Below are 20,500 nucleotides of genomic sequence, written 5' to 3'. Positions count from 1 at the left end.
GCTTCTTATTGAACAAAAACATCCACTTAGTCAACATGTAACCCTGGAAACCTAGAAGAGATGTGCCCAAGAGTGCAATCCATTGGTAAATGGACACAGAAAACTTGGCTTTCTTGGTACCACTCAAATTAGGTAACTGCTTGAATGCCGAAGAAGTGTAGTACTTTTCTCTATTTTAGCTTACAAAAGACTATAGCTCGCTAAGTGTGCCTATAAAACATATGTCACTTAAATACTGCTTTCAATGTGAGTACATGATTGTATGTTTTGTTCTATGCAATATATATATATATATTAATATATATATAATACACAAGATCCAGCGCACTCCCTTATCTACTAAACAGCAACTTCAATACTGACAGATATTTTTAAAAACACCTAATCTTAAATAATGGGGGTTTGGTCACATTATATAATCATACATTGCATAAGCCTGCCACAACGTCAATGTACCCCATCATTGGCAGGTCCTACTCTAACAGCCTAATGTCTGCTCTTATGAGATTAACCCACTTACTTGGGGAAAAATTCCATCTGTGGCTCTCTGCAGTACAAGGCTAAATAGGGACCTGAGATGAGGCACCTGTGACAGGGAGGGGTGCAAAACCAAGGAGTTGGCTAGACTCCCAAATATATATATATATATATATATATGTGGAACCAGAGGGCTGCACTCACCTGAACATGCATAAATGGGGTGTTGCTAGGGGGCCAATTTATACAATAAACAAGATCTAGAACAGTCCCTTATCTACTAAACCGCAACTTCAATGCTGACAGATTTTATTAGGTTTTTTTAATATATACATATCAGGACTGAAAATCTGGTAGGCTTCAATTCTATTGATCAAGGACAAGAATACCTGTTCTTGGGCTGATAGGGGATGTGCACACAGGCCAAAAAACTATTGAGAAAACTATCGAGTGAGAAGTTGGTTTTCCATATACCGTATATACTCAAGTATAAGTCGAGTTTTTCAGCACATTTTTTGTGCTGAAAAACCCCAACTTGACTTATACTCGAGTATATACGGTACTATTTTCCTATAATAACAACTGTTTGCCTTAATATATAATTTGCTTTTTGCTTCATAACCAGTTCTGTCTGGGTTACTAGGTACATGTGATATAGTGAATTGGTCCTTCAGAGATGTTTTTTGGTTTTGGGTCTGCGCTGTGCTGTCTAGTGTATGAAGTACAGATTAGATTGCATCTACTTGTATAATGCATTAGCTGTTACATTGCAAAAAAAAAAATCAATTACTTTGGGTGAAATATAGTATTTGTTTCAGTACCAAATGGTAAATATAGTAGGGTATATTAAAATCTGTGTTTTGGAGTTCTTTGGTCGTCTATGCACACATGAAAGAATTTTAATTTATTGTGTAAATAAAATGTGCAGACATGTTAAAGATGTTTGGGACAGTTCATATAAATATATTGAATTCCTTGAAACAGACAGGATTATCATGTGCTAAAATGTTTTCAATGTCTGAAATATTATTTTCTTAACTTTCTAAATCCTATGTCATGTCTTGAATCCTATTTATCAAACACCAGTTTACTGAAGAGAAGCATTGGCATTTTTATATTTATACTGCTTGTTAAGTTATTTTGTTCTCACCTTTTGCTAAGTCTGAGCATTAGTGAGACATTCATTCCCATGCCTTACACACACATTACTCCATACCAAGCTCTGACATCAGTAATATTAAATGAATGCACTCCTTTGGGCCATCATCAAATATCCATACTATTATATCCAGCATACTTATTTTTCACAATTTAGTATATACACAAACTAAAGCGGTCTGTATGTTGTAAATAATGCAAAACAAATTGTAGCCCCATAAGTGCCACATGCCACCTTCTTCTCTTCAATGCTGGTATTCACCTGAGAAGACTCTAATGGTTCTGCAATTGAAGCTCAGAAAATTGTGTTTTCCTCTTTTCACACTTTACACAATATTTATGACTTAGGTCATTCTGTAGCCTGGTGAGATGAGAGAGCCTGGGAAAACAATGCAAGTTGCAACAGCATCTTCACTGCTATGTATAGTACATTTACATAGCTTTAGCCAGTAAATTGTACTTACTGTATTTATCTACCGTTCCAAAAATACCAGCAGGTTGTTTACAAATATCCATATGACCTTGTCTGAAGTAGTGCACGAAATAAAAAAACATGATTTTTAAAAACAATATATTAATCATTCTCCTAGTTTCCTGTCAAAGATGAATTAAAGATGATATTTTTAATTACCTATTTTTAATATTTAGGTGTCCACGAACAAGTGTTGTAAAATGTTGTTTTATCCTAAATTCACATAACTATTAATTTTAGGCTTAAAGTAAATATTATGGTACGTTTTTGACATGAGTTACTCGGTAACATTGGGGTTAAATGTAGAATTTGTTCACTAACCAAAGAATTGTGGTTAGTTAGAAATTGACTTGTAAAACGTGGACCAAAATACCAAAGCTGGAAAAAATATCATCTGACAACTCATCTCAAGTTTTCCATTCAGTAAACAAACTCACACATTTTTTATTCTACAAAATTAAACTATTACAAGATTATTTATAGTGGATTTAGTTTACTAAAGTGTGTATTTGCATCTAAATTACACAATTTCTGTATTTGACATGCCATGGCTGTATAGATAATAATAAAAAACAGTAGCAAGCAGAGACTGAAAATAGCAGTAAAAATTAAAATATGAAATATAAAATATATCAGTGTGAGTCCCCAGGCTTTTAACACAAAGAGATTGTTACTGATAAAAGGTAACCAAATATTTCAGATATGCTGCTGAACTGCTGAGAGTAAAATATAAAATGTATCAGAGTGAAACCCGGGGTACTAGGTTTATAATTCAGAGAGATATTTACTGAAAAATTAACTAAATATTGCAGACAGGCTGCTAAGCAGCTAATAGTTCCTTAAGCAGACAGTTCACAAGTCCACACAGTGGAGCAAAGTAATGTGGGCAAAGCGAACAGCACTCTAAGGAACATAACCACGAGAGATTGCTGATTATGTTGCCTCGATAGGACAACCCCCTCTTCAGCCACATCGATGCCGTATTAACACTTTTGTATAATCCACATTAATTTCACAAAAACTGGATGATATAGACTGGATGAGAGGACTGGGCTTACTTGCCCCCGACACTCTCAATCAATCAATGTTGGACAAAATTGGCAATGATAATATTGGTTATATTACTTAGAATAATATTTAATAACCATTGAGTTATTTACTTAAATTTATTTTTCCTTATCTGACAAATCAGTTTTTAAATGTAACATACCGTAATGTTAACTTTGAAATGTCTCTAATAATGCATTGTCAATTGTATAAAAACAGTGAATTTATGTTCTTTTTTTTTCCCACAGAAAATTAAAGAAACTGTTTAGAAAGCTAAAAGATGACAGGAAGGGACCAAGAGAAAACAATTTGAACAATTCTAGAGAACCTCAACAATGGGAACGTGATTATGCATTAGAACCCTTCACTGGATTAACACCGGAATATATGGAAATGAGTAAGAACTTTTTTTTAACTGTTACATTTGTTTCACTGGAACAGCAAAAAAAACATAAGACATAATTCACTTTGGATTTTTATGAGATGGGATTTTACATGTGGGATGAAATTTATCATAATTAAAACAAGTGCTTTGTTAGGTGTAAAGTGCTAAATGCTGAGATACATTTAACTGGTTTCCATGATGATTGCTCCTTAATTTGCTTTTTGCCCCAGAATAGCAACTGTTTTTACCTTGAGAAAAATCCCCCACCATGCATTGAAGCAACATGCATTTAACAATCTAGTACACTATCCAACTGTTTGATTCTATCCAAGATTGTGGAATCTTAACATAACCTACTTTTTCTAGGGACTAAAGTGGTAGCCCAGTCTACTTGTCTGTCATGACAATCTACTTGTCCTGACACAAAATAATATAAAATGCCAAGATTGGGGCTATACCAAGACCCTGGACATTGACAGGGCTATTTGCTCAATTTAGAATTTTCATAAATTAGATATAAATGGGAAAAAAAACTGAGGCAAAAATCTGGAAAAACTCTCTAACTTTGCTATAGTCATAACATGGATATTGTTGCCTCAGTTTTGCCATTTGGGTTTTTCTTGCCAAAATTCAGAGGTTTGTGAATTACCCTCACGATCTGCCCTTTATTATAGTGTGTGTGTGTTGTTTGTTGACTGTGTGTCATGTGTGTACTGGCTGTGTGTCATGTATGTGATTTATGCTGGCTGTTTCTGATGTGTGTGGTGGCTGTATATCATGTATTTGTCTGGTGTGTGCAGGCTGTATGTAGTATGTGTAGTTCTATGGCTGTATGTGATTGATGTGCTGTGTATGTTGGCTTTGTGTATAAGTATGAATCGTGAGGCTGTATTTGTAAGGTAGTTCTCTGTTAGCCCTTCTCCTGCATGGCTTTCTACATCTCTGATGGTACAACTGGGGGGGGGGGTGGTGGTGAGGTCATACCCCCGGTGGTCCAGCAAGATTTAACTCTGCCTAGTGTTCTATTGGGGGTCCTGGGTCCCTGGTGGTCTAGGTGGGGAGTGTGATGTCTTCAACTTGGGTGGGTAATCATTCCCTCATTGTGCTAACATTCAGTGATTCAGAGCGCATGCTGGGAATGTACACGTGCATTCTGACTCACTAGAGAGTGCCAAAATGCAAAGGAGTGATTACTGAGGTCGGCATCCACCAGAGGCATTCCAGACTCTTTTCCTGCAGCAGGTCTAAAAGAACATTATTTTTTATTATTACTGACATTATTATTCTTAATATATTCCAAGCGCTGTACAATGGGGGATAAAGACAGTACTATATACACAGATTAGTATAAAAGTCTAGAGGGCCCTGCCCGTGAGCTGAGAGAGTCACTGAAGCTCATTTATATAAAGTACATGGCTAGATAGCCATGATTTTACAATCTAAAGAAACACCTGTCCGACACCCGGAACTGAATGTACTGGGCGTCAGCTCATATAATTTCCACATTCCTGGTTACCAGCTTAGATGTTTTAATAACACTGAAGTTCATAAAGATACTATAATATGTCTGGAATTATAGAAACCCCCATGTATAATTCTTTATAATACAACCAGGAACGGAATGAGTTACAAAGGAAACTGAAGATGCATTTTAACTGTTTTTGTTGTTATAGTCTATAACAGAGATGTATTTATGTCCTTCACAAAATTAGATTGATGTCTTCTCATTTTGTCTGAACTTGGTTATGCAACCTGCTTATACATTGCACATGTCTATGACACCAGCACAGTGCACGCTGCTGCCATCTAGTGGATAAATCAGATGGCTTAGCTCACAATCACCACATTAGAATAAAGAGAGGGTCATTGATATAATAATATTATTATTATAACAGTTATGTTCCATCCGAATTGTGAAAGATATGCATTGTATTAAGAATGAATAAATGATCCTCAATTTGTGCAGAAGAATTCTTGGCGAATTTAATTCAGAAGAATTGTAATAAAAATACTAATTGTATCAGCCCTTTCTAATAATATATACGCTCATGCTTTCTTAAAATTTAAATAAATGTTAAAGATATTCATCCAAATCCCTAGAAATATCCAAGTACAGATCCCATCTTTGCAACCAAGTTTCTGGTGTTTGCATACAATAATGGAAAGGGGCAGCCCAGCAACACATCATATTGCTCTCTATAGTGGTAGATTAACTTGAGATACTATAAATCATTCTGGTCTTATTGCACATTGATTTGACTCAGTTTGGTGCAAATATAAGAATATATGTACACATTGGAGGAGTATATTATACATCATGATTGTGAAGAAATGACTATATTATTCGATATTTTGTTGCATAGTTCTTGCTTTTTTGTGTATTTTTCATTCGGCAGATGGGACTGCCGAACAGAGACCACCCCTGGCTCACTTAACTTCAAAGCCGGCATCACTTTCACCCTCTATGTGTGCGGTCAGCGTTCGTACTGTCGAACGCCACGTGGCAGAGAAAACCGCGGCCATCTTTTTTTCATCAAACAAAGGCAGCGGGACTTGGTCGTCGAGTGTCTGGAACTAAAATCGGACACTCGACTTCCCAAACACCGGTCTCAATCATACGAACGCTGGAACTAGTGATACCGATTAGCTAGAAGAGCGCTATTCGGTACAAATATGCACACGAATGAGGGGAACAATCGCTGCTAGGAGCCAGGGGAATTCATTCGGTACTTTTATGCATTTTTTCCCTTTTTCTGAAGTGACCGGCAAAACCACACGAACCTCTGGAACTATTTTGGGCAGTCCGCCCACAGTGAACCGGTCACAAAGGACTTCCATCCGGATCGGGGCTATCAGGGGATATAGTATTTGTGGGGATACCCCAGGTATAAAGGGGTGTTCCAGAATTTGGGGAAAATAGTGAATTTTCAGCCTGGAGATAATTAGGTTGTTACTATATCAGACCTGATTATCTCCAGGACTAGGGGAAGGAACTGCCTGTTTGTATTGGGTGTGTTTTATATTTTTACTGTTCGGGATTGGATAAATGTTACTCCTCCCTGTGGGATGTCCCCTTGCATGGGGACCTGCATAAAAAGCCATGTGTGTGAATAAACGTTAGTTCTACTTGTATCCTGAACCTGGACTCTGACTGTTATTTGGAATTCGTATGCTGTAACAAGGGAATTATCTTATGCAGCTGTTTTATTTCGTATGGATTTCGTTTCCTGTAACTATCGAATCAAACTCGCACTACCTTAGACTCTGACCTTTCGGGGGGGAAACTACCGAACGCGGTTTGGCTAAACTTGGTTTCCTTACAACTGGTGGCAAGCGGAGGGATTCGAATCCCGAATGGACGTTACAAACCAAGCAAGGGAATGAATGGCTCAGCAGTACCAGCTACTTAAAAGAACCACACTAAAGGATTTACTGGAAGCTCGAGGCAGAGTGGCAAGTAACAAGACAAAAGCCACGTTAATTGCGGAATTAATACAGAGCGATAATACCAGTAATACAGAGATGGATCAAGAGGAAGAAACCGTGATGCAAAAGGACATCCGCTGGATGGTCAGTCTATTGGGACCCAACCCAACTGCAGAGGCGCTTTTGCAGGTCATGGCACAAGCCAGACAAGCGCAAAAAGAACGAGAGGACCGGGATAGGCCGGCACAAGGAGATTTACTGCACTCCCCGGGAAGTACTGGGGAGATACCAAAGAAGGTAAATTATGCAGCCTTTAAATCGTTTAATGACAATGAGATGGAAATTGACAGTTACTTGCAAGACTTTGATCGTCAATGTGCGCTGGAGGGATTAGACTCCACGAAATGGGCTGCAGTCATTAGCAGTAAATTGTCAGGTAGAGCAGCCGAGGCGCTGCGAGCAGTACCTGAGGGGGACATACATAATTATGAAAAAGTAAAAGACATTTTGTTGGCCAGATATGCTGTAACTCCGGAGGCATACCGGAAAAAATTTAGAGAGCTGAGGAAGACTGGGAGAGATTCCCATACGGAATGGGCTTTTCGGCTACAACGGGCGGCCCGCAATTGGATGAAGGGCTGCCAAGCAACCACTCTGGAGGATGCTTTGCAACTTATGTTACTGGAGCAATTTTTTAATCACTCTGCAGAGGACATAAAAGACTGGGTTAAAGATAGAAAACCAAAAACTGTGGAGGAAGCCGCCAGGCTAGCGGATGAGTATCAGGATAATAGGAGGAAGGAGCAAGGGGTGAGCAGACCACCTTTTAAGCCTAACTACCAGGCTCCAACAACCCCTACCCCTCCTAGACCCTCCATGAGTAACCCTTCACCGAACCCAGCAAACACACCACGTCCCCCTGCAGTGTGCCATTATTGCAAGCAACCAGGGCATTACAAGAATCAGTGCCCTCGCTTAAACCGGGGAAGCTGGGAAAGGCAACCCCCACAACAACCCAGGGCAGCTGCTCATTGTGTGCAACAGGAAGGCACAACCGGTGTTCCTAACCAAGAAGAACAGTGGAGTGTGTTACACGAGGTCAATCCAGTTCAAGCTGGGGGTGACAACCGGGACCACCACCGCCAATGGATTACCGTAGATGGCGTGGGGGCCCGGGCTCTGAGAGACTCTGGGGCTACTTTTACTGTGGTGCAACCTCACACGATCAGAGCGCAAGCTCGCACCGGACGCACAGTCGCTGTGAGGGTGGCTGGGGGCGCTATTCACAAACTGCCCACCGCTAATATCCTTGTTGATTGGGGTTCCGGGTCCAAACAGCTGGAGGTGGGGATTATGCAAGAACTACCCGCCGAGGTTTTGTTGGGGAATGATGTAGGATGCTTGACCTCCCAACTGGCCCGAGACCCCCCTGCCGAGGCATACCCAGTTACCACCCGAGCTCAAGCCAGACTGGAAGCTCCGCTGCACTCTGAGGAAAACCAGGTAAGAGTCGAAATACCCCCCTTACCCGATCCTCCCTTTCCTTTCTGGGATACCCCCCAGGGGTTTGAACAAGAGCAGCGTACCGACCCCACATTAGAGGGTTATAGGAAGGCAGCGGCCGTTACCCCAGGGAACAACCCGCACGAAAAGTTTGAGTGGTATAAGGGATTGCTGTATAGAGTGACCGAGGGGGTGGGACAGGGGGCCACCCAGGTCATCAAAAGACAGTTAATTGTACCCCGTAAATTCCGGGCTGAGTTGTTAAAACTCAGTCATGACATTCCCCTAGCAGGACATTTAGGGGTTAAAAAGACAAGAGACAGGTTAACCCAAACCTTCTTCTGGCCCAGGGTCACCCAGGACCTCAAGTATTACTGCAGGACGTGCGACGTCTGCCAAAGGGTGGGAAAAAGGGGAGACCTTCGGAAGGCCAAACTTCACCCATTACCCATTATAGAACAGCCCTTTCCCCGAGTAGCGGTAGATTTAATAGGACCCCTCAGCCGACCCAGCCAGTCGGGCAAAAAGTTCATACTAACCGTGGTCGACTACGCCACTAGATACCCGGAGGCAGTCGCCCTCACCAATATAGAGGCAGAGACCGTGGCCGAAGCCCTTATTCAGATTTTCACCCGAGTAGGTTTCCCACAAGAAATCCTATCCGATCGGGGAACTCAGTTCACGGCTACCCTGACACAACAATTGTGGCAGAGCTGTGGAGTGAAACCCCTGTTCAGCGCCCCGTACCATCCCCAGACTAACGGGCTCTGTGAACGTTTCAATGGCACTCTAAAACAGATGCTAAAAACCTTTACGGAGTCCCACAAGAACTGGGAAAAATTCCTCCCCCACCTTCTGTTTGCCTACCGTGAGGTGCCCCAGGCCTCCACTGGGTTTTCCCCCTTCAAACTCCTGTACGGGAGAAAAGTTCGGGGCCCACTGGAGCTCGTACGGGAGCACTGGGAGGGCAATACAGACGAGGGGGGAGTCCCTATCGTCCAGTATGTCCTGGAGTTCCGGGACCGTCTGCGGGCGCTCACCGCATCGGTTCGGGAGAACCTGCAGACGGCCCAGGAGGACCAGAGGAAATGGTACGATAGGGGAGCCCAAGATAGAGTACTAGACTTAGGGCAGAAGGTGTTAGCTTTGAGGCCAGTTAAAAAGGATAAGCTACAAGCCGCATGGCAGGGACCGTTTAAGGTAGTAGAACGGGTTAGCGAGACCACCTACATCGTGAGCAAATGCTCAGATGAAAGGCTGACCAAAGCCTTCCATGTGAATATGCTCAAACCATACTTTGAGAGAACAGAGGATGTGGGCGCCGTGTGTGCCCCCGCCACAGAAGATAGTGAGGGACTACCCCTCCCCGATTTACTAGACACCGCTCCCTGTACTATTGACCAAGTAAGTTTGGGTCAAAATTTAAACCCCCTAGAGAAGGGTGAGGCCACGCAACTGCTGCAGAGATACCAAGAGATGTTTTCAGCCACCCCAGGCTATACCTCCGCTGCGGTACACCGCGTGGAAACCCAGGGAGAGACGCCACTGCGGCAACAACCATATCGGATCCCGGAAGCAGTGCGGGAGAGTATGCTCACCGAGTTAAGGGATATGTTACAGTTAGGGGTAATAGAACCCTCGCAAAGTCCTTGGGCCTCCCCGGTAGTACTAGTACCGAAGCGCGACGGCACCACGCGCTTCTGTGTAGACTATCGGAGGCTTAACGATCGTACCATAACAGACGCCTACCCCATGCCCAGAATAGATGAGCTCTTAGACCGTATGGCGGGGGGGAACTACTTGACTACCCTGGACCTGTGCAAAGGTTATTGGCAGATCCCCTTGGAGCCTGCGGCCATCCCCAAGTCGGCATTCGTCACCCCTTTCGGGCTATACCAATTCAAGGTTATGCCCTTTGGGATGAAGAATGCCCCGGCTACCTTTCAGAGGATGGCCGATCGGCTCCTGGAGGGATTTCAGGACTTCGCATGCGCGTATCTAGACGATATTGCCGTCTACAGCCGCACATGGGGAGACCACCTGGGCCATGTGTCCAGGGTACTCCAACGAATCCACCTCGCAGGGCTCACGTTAAAACCCGACAAATGTCACGTAGGTCTGGCCGAGGTACAGTATCTCGGCCACAGGGTGGGCTCCGGTAGACAGCGTCCAGAGCCAGCTAAGGTAGAGGCCATAGCGAACTGGCCCCAACCTCGGACCAAAACCCAGGTACTAGCTTTCTTAGGGACGGCCGGTTATTATAGAAAGTTTGTCCCAGAGTACAGCGCCCTGGCCAAACCCCTCACCGACCTTACCAAAAAGGCCCTCCCCAAATAGGTTTCCTGGACCCCAGAGTGCACGGACGCTTTCCAGAAGCTTAAAGCGGCATTGAGTGAGGCTCCTGTGTTGGCAGCACCCGACTACACTAAACAATTTCTTGTACACACAGATGCCTCCATGTTCGGACTGGGAGCCGTGCTAAGCCAAGTGGGCACAGACGGCATGGAACACCCGGTGGCATACCTCAGCCGTAAACTGTTACCCCGAGAAGTCAGCTATGCCACCGTAGAAAAAGAATGCTTGACCCTCGTGTGGGCACTCAAGAAGCTACAGCCCTATTTGTATGGGCGGGCATTTACCCTTATGACGGACCACAACCCCCTGGTATGGCTTAACCGGGTAGCTGGAGACAATCCCAGGCTATTACGGTGGAGCCTAGCCCTTCAACCTTATAATTTCACTATGCAGTACCGGCCCGGAAAACAAAATGGTAATGCGGATGGCCTGTCACGCCAGACCGAACTGGACTCCTAAACCGCTACTTTTCTCGGACATCCCCAAGCCAACCCGACAGGGTCTAGGCGGGTATGCCGACCTATGGACTTATAGGGGAGCAGTGTGAAGAAATGACTATATTATTCGATATTTTGTTGCATAGTTCTTGCTTTTTTGTGTATTTTTCATTCGGCAGATGGGACTGCCGAACAGAGACCACCCCTGGCTCACTTAACTTCAAAGCCGGCATCACTTTCACCCTCTATGTGTGCGGTCAGCGTTCGTACTGTCGAACGCCACGTGGCAGAGAAAACCGCGGCCATCTTTTTTTCATCAAACAAAGGCAGCGGGACTTGGTCGTCGAGTGTCTGGAACTAAAATCGGACACTCGACTTCCCAAACACCGGTCTCAATCATACGAACGCTGGAACTAGTGATACCGATTAGCTAGAAGAGCGCTATTCGGTACAAATATGCACACGAATGAGGGGAACAATCGCTGCTAGGAGCCAGGGGAATTCATTCGGTACTTTTATGCATTTTTTCCCTTTTTCTGAAGTGACCGGCAAAACCACACGAACCTCTGGAACTATTTTGGGCAGTCCGCCCACAGTGAACCGGTCACAAAGGACTTCCATACTTTTTGCGAACCCCTGAACCGATCCGGGTGAAATTTGGATATGTTGGTCACCCGGATCGGGGCTATCAGGGGATATAGTATTTGTGGGGATACCCCAGGTATAAAGGGGTGTTCCAGAATTTGGGGAAAATAGTGAATTTTCAGCCTGGAGATAATTAGGTTGTTACTATATCAGACCTGATTATCTCCAGGACTAGGGGAAGGAACTGCCTGTTTGTATTGGGTGTGTTTTATATTTTTACTGTTCGGGATTGGATAAATGTTACTCCTCCCTGTGGGATGTCCCCTTGCATGGGGACCTGCATAAAAAGCCATGTGTGTGAATAAACGTTAGTTCTACTTGTATCCTGAACCTGGACTCTGACTGTTATTTGGAATTCGTATGCGGTAACAAGGGAATTATCTTATGCAGCTGTTTTATTTCGTATGGATTTCGTTTCCTGTAACTATCGAATCAAACTCGCACTACCTTAGACTCTGACCTTTCGGGGGGGAAACTACCGAACGCGGTTTGGCTAAACTTGGTTTCCTTACAATGATGTATGTCATATCAGAACACAAGCAAACCATCTAACTGTTTTATTTTCACTTAGACAAAAATCCCAGAGAGGGTTCAAAAATAAAGACGATGTTCTAAAGATTTGGCGGGGAGGGGGGGGTTGTTATATGTATTCCTTTTGTGTATACCATTTAAAGGTGGAGGCACATGGGCAGGGTTACTGTAAAATGAAAACAGTAATACATAGGACCCATAAGTTACATAGTTACATAGTTACATAGCTGAAAAGAGACTTGCATCCATCAAGTTCAGCCATCCTCACATATGCTTTTGCTGTTGATCCAAAAGAAGGCAAAAAACCCAGTCTGAAGCGCTTGCAATTTTGCAACAAACTAGGAAAAAATTCCTCTTGACCCCAAAATAGCAGTCAGATGTCTCCTTGGATCAAGCAGCTATTACCCCACTAATTAGAAATTGTATCCCTGTATGTTATGTTTTTGCAAGTATTTATCCAATTGCAATTTAAACATCTGTATAGACTATGACAAAACCACCTCTTCCGGCAATGAATTCCATATCCTTATTGCTTACTGTTAAAAAAACTTTTCTTTGCCTTAGATGAAATCTCCTTTCTTCAAGCCTAAATGTGTGACCTTGTGTCCTATGTATAGCCCTGTTTATGAATAGATTTCCAGATAATGGTTTGTACTGGCCCCGAATATGTTTGTATAATGTTATCATATCCCCTCTAAGGCGCCGTTTTTCCAAACTGAAGAGATTTAAATTTTTTAACCTTTCTTCATAACTAAAATGCTCCATTCCTTTTATCAAAGTTGAAAGAGCTGGAGATCCCATTTCGAGATGTGTCCTTCAACTCAATATAATTTTCAATATATGCTTAGATATACATCGGCTTTTTCACCTCCACATATCTTGTTGCATCCAACTTCTATCACCCATATAACAAATAAGAAGCACAATGCTCTTGATGAAGACACGTGTCATTACAGAAAACATTTGCTGGTTAAAATGAGTACTATTTAACAAGAAGGAAAACATATATACTTTCACATAATATAGTAACTATTATCTAATTAAAAATAGACACAAAGTCCACCATGCCTAAAGTGTCCGCATATTCATATTTTAGATGTGGCTTCAAGTAGCACCCTGTCTTTAAGCATTTTTGTGAACTGCAATGCCTGATGGGAAATCCAACATCTCCTTCCTAACAGCCTGATCACAGAGATATTTCATTCAGAAATTACACCAAATACATTCATCACTAGCGGTTAAACAATATATGTCAAAGTGTATATTTAAGTAGATTTATTGCTTTAATAATTTCCTATAAATGGTAACATCATTCTTGTAAGATCTGAATTTGAGGGTCAGGCAAAGCTAGTGCGGAACTAATGGTGAAACATTAAATCATTAAATGATAGAAAGTTTTTAATGTCTCAGTTCCAGTTATTGCCTATGCAATTCCATATTAATAAACTATGTCTGAAAAATGCTTCCAGTGAAGAACAAACATATCACACTCTACATAATTAACAATATGATTCATATTGTTGACATCTGACCATGCGCATACTCAGTTGGGGATTTTCATTTTTAATTTTATCCCTAATCACTATTTTTAGAGAATTTCTATTATCTGCTACTTCTGATTCAGATCTAAATATAGCCTGACCTATGACTAACTAATATTATACAAAGGCTGTTTGGGGACTGTCTTAAAATAGACAAATATGGATAAAAGGAAAAATAATAAAAAACGTTTTTAGTGAATACAAAAATTACAAGTCATACGATTAACACAGCTTCGTCATGCCGTTGTTTGTTAAATAAGAAGGCTTTGATTGTTTTTATGTTCACATGATGAATATTGAATAGTTAGAATAGTGGCTGTATAGAAAGAATTATTGTATTACAGTAATACTGAAAATGTTGCTTGAGGGAATATTACAACCCAATAACACATACATTATAACTCATCATTTAGGCATGAATCAGAGATGCTCAAGACTTACATAAATGGGGAGATGCCAAGCCAGCTTTGTTCTTTAAAGTAATCAGTCTTTACTCTAATAAACCTCTTTAGTCAATATAAAATGGAACTTAAATTGGGGCCTTCTGCATATAGCGACCCCACAGTTTCCCACTTCAAATGATATAAATGCATTGGAAAAGCAAGGAAAGTGTGCAGTATCTTGCATCATGGACAACCACATAGATGAACTGATTGAACTAGCTGACTAGGCTAGGCTTCCACCTCATACAAAGTACATGGTGCCTTTTGACCCTGCTGAAATATGGCCCTGCACGTGACCTATCTCGGTGGTTTGGGTGCCGTGCACATTTTATTCCCAGTATTATAGAGTTCTTTTAAACCATTTTTGGATGGTGTAGCACTGTATGAGGGTCCCTGACTGTCAACAGCGCAGCCTCCACTGCATGTATGACTAAGGCAGAGGCTACACTGTTCTTTAGCCACAAAAATCTATACCAGCAATTGGCCGCTTTGATAGGCTGTCAGCTGACATGCTCAGCCAATCACGCACTAGCCTGAGCAGCACAGAGGGCATAAAATTATTCAAAAATAGTTAAACAATAAATTGAAGGATGGTGCTAAGGCACTCCAGACACTAAAACCACTTCAATGAGATTGAGCAATTACAGTGCCTAGATTGTCTCTTTCCCTGATCTCCCACTTGTATATAGAGTGCTAGGAATCATAGGAACATCTATTGTGCTAAAGGTTATTCATCTCAGGTATAAATAATTACTAGCAAAACTTGACAATGTGAATGATGCAGAGTCGCCTTTTGTGCTCTTACCGTAATATTGTATGCTGGAGGCACCATGCTAACTAAACAGCAGCTAATGGCTCTGCATCTAGTACAGTTTGTAATACAGAATTTACACTTTTCAACCTCTCCCTGTTGAGTTAAGTAATGTTAAATATTTTCTTAACGTGGTAAATTCTTTTTTTTTGTCATTCCAATTAAGTGGCAATGTTCAGAACATTTTGTGTTATTCTTGAAGTTTTAGAAGAATAGAATTTTATTCTTTTTTTGTTATTGTTTTCTTTTTTCTTTGTGTGTGCTGAATGACAGCGACATTGATGGATGAGCACTCTTTGAAATACAAAATACAAAGCAAAGCAAATATATCATCACATCTATTGTTACAGACTGTTTGTTAATAGAGTAACAATTTTTATTTTGGAAACCTTTCAGGATGTTAGTCACTAACCTTTCCCCGTTGTTACGTTGCTTGTTACATTCTAAAACTTATATTGTTATACATAGGATAAACATACATATATAATACGACATATATAATATTGTATCAATGTCGTATTATATATTTATGTTTATCCTATGTATTACAAAAAAAAAGATTAACATGGTTACTTACTAATTCCATTCAAAAAGGCAAAAGTAGCTGATTTGGAAAAATCCTCCAATTGCAGCTAGGTGATTTTAACCTATTTTTTATAAAGACTTTTATTATATACTTGACATTGATTTGGTATCCAATCTAGTACAATTTCTGATGACCAATTAACACTTTTGAAATGTTATTAGCATATTCTGACCATTTTTCTGACGATTTCAAAGTGTCTGACCAATTTATTTTTCTGTTTCAACAAAAAATATTCTAAACAAAACTATGCAAAACACCTTCTAAGTCTCCAAGTGACCTTTAGCACATATTTCACGGCAGAGCTGCCATAGTAAATTATTTATTGTGGGCAACTTCCTGGAACCTGATAAATACTACACAACATGTCTTTTCCAACCAGTGCTGACCCAATGAAATGGCATGGGGACTCAATTTTGAATCCCAAACCAGGAGTTAAAGTAAACTAGACATGACGAGTTCACCTTAAGCTGTAACAGGTCCTAATGCAGTAAATATATAATGTATCATAAATATAAATGATCTATTTTTGCTTTAACCCCTTAAGGACACATGACATGTGTGACATGTCATGATTCCCTTTTATTTCAGAAGTTTGGTCCTTAAGGGGTTAATAGCTGTTATATACTTACTCCCTCTCCATCTTTAAAGTGACACAATTCTCCTGGTTCCATGGGAGTTACACCATTGTAACACCCCATCTTGTCCCACCTTGATCCCATCCCTATGTAATGTGACTGGGCATATCACCAAAGAGAGCGATTCCCCCTAATGGCACTGACAAACTTAATTGCTAACAGAACTGAGTCAATCCATTCCCCTATCCCCCCGAGCAACAAGAAGTAGTGCTTGTTGGGGAATAGCTGTGATGTTAGCAGGAGAGCTATCTGTAGGAGTGTATTCAATGCTTAGCATTGACCTGTAACTGACAGTTTGACAGAAGTGGATGGGACCACAGTTTTAAAGAGCATGAATTAAAATATATGCATTATGCTCGTGTTTATAAAAGACAGTTTACAGGAAAAAGTGAGGAAGTAAGTAAGAGGGGGAGTGATATTTAAGAAAACTATAGAGATGATGAGAGATCTGTACACTGGACAACATTGAATAAATGCTTGCTAGAAATGGGATGCACCTGTCAAAATATTCATGTGACATTATTATTTTAATTTAATTTTTTTCAGTAACAGCAGCAGAGCTTACTTGTTATATCATCATTAGCAGCAATTCATCATTAGTGAGTCTGTAGACTCAGGAGATCTTCCATCTGCCAGCAATAGCTCAGTTTTCCCATTCTCTCACTCTTACCACTACCCATTCATTTTGTGACCGTTTTTCAAATAAATATTCCGAAAATTGGGTTTTGTTTTTTTTTTGCATCTTAAAAGTTGTTCTAGTGTATTTACAAATTAAGACTTTTGGGTGGTGAAACATAAATGCCATGTCAGTATATGTAATATATGTAATATGTAATTGTTTTGGCTTTTCTATGCAATTTCTGATTTAGTAAATACACCTTAATGAATACCTCCTAAAATTTGGGAGGGATAATTTAATTTTAGTAGTGTGGGAGTATGGCCTGGGACAGGGCTGGTCTGAGAAATTTTAGGTGACTTACTAATAGAACATTATGCAACTATGAAGTAATTTAGAACAAAACAATGTATCTTATTTACACATTATTATTCAATATTACCATGAGTATTTAGGCCACGGGAGCCCTGTTATATCCTTAGACACCAACAAAATAGAGCTCCTAGTAAATAGGGGCATTTGGATAGAAAAGAGGAACAGAGGGGATTTGATCCAAACAGGGACTGTATCAAAACAGTTAGGATGAATGCCCAATGCCTTTGTGGGAATTGTTGATTCTAGTTCTAATAAAATCCAAAAATATTTGTATCAAGCATGTTAAAATTGCCTTTCCGACAAAACTAGGTGTGGGTGAGAAATAAATGGCAAAGCTATATTTCTGTTTACTAATTCAGCACTAACTGGGCAATACCAGCAGAAACACGCACTTTTCTGTTGTTGTAGCAAAACGTATTGGAAACGTGTTGGAAATAACAAGCACAAAACAATAGGGATGGCCAACAGCACATACCAGACCTTTCAACATAGCTTAGTAAAGATATTGCAGTATATCCAATCTCCTTTGTATGACACATACCATAGACATCTTTTAAAGCATCAGTTAAAAATCTATTACGCAAATGATACACGATGAGCTTAGAATTCTTAGACTGAGTTAAGAATCCTACAAAACAAGCTGTGAATTTCCAGATTGCTTCCAGATATTAAGTAATGAGGGGTATAGAAAGTCAGAAATAAGTCCTTCCATAGCTTTACCCCTAGTTAGCTTTCCAGAAAACACAATTCCCTCCTCTTCCACTCTTGTACTATTGGGTTTCCCCTTGAGATTGGTATGTTCCTTCTGACGTTTCTTTTCTGCAACTCTCTTCCACTCTTCTTTTAGCCAGATGCTTCACCAATTTCTATCACTTGTGTTATTCGCTAAAATGAGAATTCAAGGTGAATACACAGTTAAATTCAAATTTAAGGTCACGATTGTTGAACTGGAAAACATATCAGCTATGTTGACCTTGAATTTGAAATTCATTTTGAATTGCCCTTGTATTCTCATTTTAGTGAATAACCCTGATACTATGATATTTTTACAGTACTGGGGTTTTAAGTGATGGGGGCCTCATTCTTCTCTTTGAGCATCTTTAAATGAACAGTCATTTCAAACTCATCTATCTAAATAGTAATGCACCAGCTGATATATGCTGATTTTTTTTTTTTATTATATAGAATAAGGACCAGTGAAAGATGGAAATAAGTCCTCCCACAATATATATCCAGACACATGCTAAAGGTCACAGACACCTATTCTGGTGAAAGTTATATAAGGCTCTTATGCCACAGGCACAACACATTTACATTCTTCACCTTCTCTGTGAAAATAAAACCACTGTTCAACATAAGACATTAGCTGTTTCTTCAATTACTTTAACTGGAACTATGTGACTCATAGTACCTAGAGGCTAAGCAAGATAATAATAGTGCTAATAAAGAAGAGTGTATAGCTACCGATTCCCCACATCAGATGTTTGTAATTAAATAGAGGTTTCCATATTCATATAGAGTATAGAGTATATACCACTTGCTACCATGAAAATTATAATAATGCAAATATAATCAATGTTTATGAATGAAAAAAAAATGTTTTCAACATACTTCCACACTGAAAAAAAATTGCAGGGTTACTCACTAATGTGAGGATTGTCAAAAATGTAAAGCAAATTCAAAATTTAACTTCAAAATAATAGCCAATGTACAAAATGTTTTCAAGTCAGCTATGCTTCCAGTTCAACCACTTTGGCCTTAGAATTCACAATGCTTATATCACTAAAATGATCATTCAAACTAAACTCAAAATGAATTTCAAATTTACGCCCTGAATACCTGAAGTGAAAGCATAGTTGGCCTTAAACTTGAAAGTCATTTTGAATTTAATTTAAATTTTCACAACAAGTCTTACTTAATATCCCTGTTGGAGATTTTATTTCCAATTCATGTATTTTGGACTTAAAGGGATACCACAGGCCCTCAGGCCACTTCATCTCAATGAAGTAATCTGGGCAGGGCCGCCATCAAGGAGTGACAGCCATGATGGTTGTCTTGGGCCCAGCGGTCCTGGGGGGACCGGACTGATCTAGGAGACTTGGATCCCACAATTCTAATATGCACATATATATATTGTCGCTATATATGTGCACCTGCGGACCCCCTGCTGCCTGTATACCGCAGAGGGGACCCAGCCAGCACCATCTTCACTTTCTAGCTGCTCCTTACTCCAATTCATGGGTTAGCCATGCTCGAGAGAGTTGCATTGAGGAGTAACTGGAAAGAGAAGATGGCACTGGCTGGGCCCCCTCTCACTGCTGATAAATCTTCCAGGTGACTTATTGCTGGCAGTACTAAATATTACTAATAAATACAGACACTATTGTCTGCACTACTGCTGTCTCATTAACACTCCTTCACAATGCACTTTTTCTGTCTCCTTAATAGCCCTTCACTCACCAACTGCCCCCCTCAAACAGCACTATATCTGTCTCACTTTTTAATTGTCTACTTAGTAGCCTCTGTCCCAACTGCCCCTTCTCATGCTGCACTACCTGTTTCAATAATACCACTTCACTCAATTACCCCTTCTCAGGCAGCACTACCTGTTGCCATAATATCTCTTCACTCAAATGCACACTCTCTTACACTAGCTTGGTATTTTTAAAAGCTCTTCACTTAACGGCATTCCTACTCTAACTCATTCTCCCAAATAACCCTCCACTCTTCCAAAGGCCTCATTCTGGCTGCTGCTCCATCGCTCCATCCTACTCTGTCAATCCATTCAGTTTATGCAGCTACCTTTTTTACCCAGTTGTACTAACTACCAAACTAATCTTTTACCCCAACGCTTTTGTCTAAAACCATGAAGTTTTATATTGCATAGACTGCCCCCGCCCCACTTACTGCATGCTGTAACCTGTGCATGTACCTGTCACTAAACAGTGCATACACTGCTTCCTCTCATTTCATAATGACATTTCACCAGTTACCTCCTTATACTTGACACACTGCCACTTCCAACTTCCCTCTGCCACCTTGCACTATACACACTGC

General features: G+C 40.6%; 1 protein-coding gene across 2 annotated transcripts in view; it reads left to right on the top strand.

Annotated features, from left to right (window-relative positions):
- The window catches only part of ANO2 (anoctamin 2), a 337,896-nt gene that overhangs the window by 274,814 nt on the left and 42,582 nt on the right, over positions 1–20,500 (top strand). For both annotated transcript variants that reach the window (XM_063447820.1, XM_063447821.1), the window contains one exon: positions 3,403–3,551. In XM_063447820.1, the coding sequence (XP_063303890.1) occupies positions 3,403–3,551 (149 nt within the window). The remainder of the gene's footprint in view (positions 1–3,402; positions 3,552–20,500) is intronic.

The sequence above is a fragment of the Pelobates fuscus genome, chromosome 3 (genome assembly GCF_036172605.1).
Source record: "Pelobates fuscus isolate aPelFus1 chromosome 3, aPelFus1.pri, whole genome shotgun sequence".
In the NCBI taxonomy this organism is placed as follows: domain Eukaryota; kingdom Metazoa; phylum Chordata; class Amphibia; order Anura; family Pelobatidae; genus Pelobates; species Pelobates fuscus.
Note: the sequence above shows the minus strand (reverse complement) of the source record. Positions and strands in the feature narration are given on the sequence as shown.